General features: G+C 47.3%; 1 protein-coding gene across 1 annotated transcript; it reads left to right on the forward strand.

Moving 5' to 3' along the window:
- Window positions 1–102: 102 nt before the first annotated feature.
- Window positions 103–499, forward strand: LOC106632509 (the record flags this gene model as incomplete). The annotated part of the gene is made up of 2 exons (XM_042217982.1): window positions 103–246; window positions 350–499. Coding segments are annotated over exons 1-2 (268 nt in total), but the record flags the coding sequence as incomplete, so codon positions are not given.
- Window positions 500–1,712: the final 1,213 nt, after the last annotated feature.

The raw sequence follows: 1,712 nt of genomic DNA on the forward strand, positions 1-1,712 counted from the left end.
TACCACACCCATGAGACACGCCCCACACCCATGCACCAATACAGTGAGTCCATTTATACCAACCCACTTAGTCAGACAGAAACAACTCATATGGCTCCTACACACCTGTTGCTGTGGAGACGCTCCCGATGCGTTATGACCACGCCCACAGAGAGGAGCAGGTGGCTGCGGTGGCAATGGGAGGGCGGGTGACGCCTGAGAGGTTTGACTCCACCCTCGATGGCTACTACACATTGAGACTGAGAGGTACACTTTAATAAGCGCACTGGTAACCATGGTGACTGTCATGATAGCTTATTGAGACACGGTCAGATTTTCCAAATGTAAATGAACCACTCTGTCCCCTCAGCTCTCTCAGACGGAGTGCTGATCGACGCCGTCTTCCTCCCCCATGCCTCATCTTCCTCTCCCGCTTCTCTCCTCTCGTCTCACTCCAACACCTGGACCTCCATCTTATCACACGGAGCCTTCTCCTCGCACACTCCTCCACCATCACCAGGTCAGAGTTCAAATAATAAGTTGCAAAAGCTTGTGACTGCAAAATTGTGTCTGCCTAAGGGACAGTTTTTTACAGGAGATAAGCGAGAGTTAGAAGATTAATAGGAAGCACCTGGCCTCGAGATGGAGAAGATATCCTTTTAAATGTGTCAAAAGTCGTCAACAGAACATATGTGGTTTTGAAACTTATGCATGTATTGTATCTGCTTGACGCATGAGGGGGCGTCATAAAAGTAAACCCCGATGGTATAAAACAACTGCTTGTGTATCATTGGGCGGAGATCGATGCTGTCTGGGGGCAGTGTTCATCTCCCCACGCTTGTGTTCATTAAAATCATTGTTTGACCGAAGCTCTTCTGGACCATTGTTGTCTTTGTGCTCACCCTCAATATTTGAACTCGTAACACAATGCAGATTTTCCACTTGTGGGACTAATGAATGCAGATTTGCTGCATGTGTGTGTTTGTGCAACATTGGCATTTGTTTACTCAGATCCAAAGGCAGGCCAAACCTCTGTGTTACAACCTACATACAAAAGACACACATTCACAATATATGGGTACACAAGTCTGTTTTATTTCAAAGTGTTTCAAACTTTACAGCGTTTGCAGACCCAGTGTCCATCATCCCTGCATTTGGCACAGGTGAATTTCTGACATGTTGCACAGGTAAACCTGCTGTGATTCCTGTTTCCAGCTCTCTTGCACCTGGCACTGCATTGACTTTACAGTCCCTGGCACAGCAGCTGCAGCAGCTTCATCAGCCTGTCTCTGTGCTAATATTTCCTTGTGCTGCATGAATCGGCAAGGAAGTTCCTGAGCTAGAAGACTCAGAAACAATCTTCTTTTGCCTGCCCACCCTGTACATGCCTTGTACATTTTGTACAAGGCATGTACGCTACTGGCCACCTGCGTGTTGCTGCTCTTACGGAATACATCTGCGCAAGTTGAGGAAGGTCACGCCAGACTTTATTCACCGTGCCCAGTAATGTTGTGTTGCACTGCAGCAGTCTGTGCGACAGTGAAGAAATTGTCCATTGTGACATTTCTCCCATCATCTCAAAATGGCTCCATCAGTTTCATGACCATATAAAGCCTCTCTCCCTTCTGATGACTGGGGTCCTTTCCCAAGTAAGGAGATGCACTGCAGACATATTTGGTGTCCAAGTCCGTGGCCATCCAGAACTTGATCCCAAATTTGTCTGGCTTGGTTGC

The sequence above is a fragment of the Haplochromis burtoni genome, unplaced genomic scaffold, assembly GCF_018398535.1.
Source record: "Haplochromis burtoni strain Fernald_Lab_line unplaced genomic scaffold, NCSU_Asbu1 Contig_4407, whole genome shotgun sequence".
NCBI lineage: Eukaryota > Metazoa > Chordata > Actinopteri > Cichliformes > Cichlidae > Haplochromis > Haplochromis burtoni.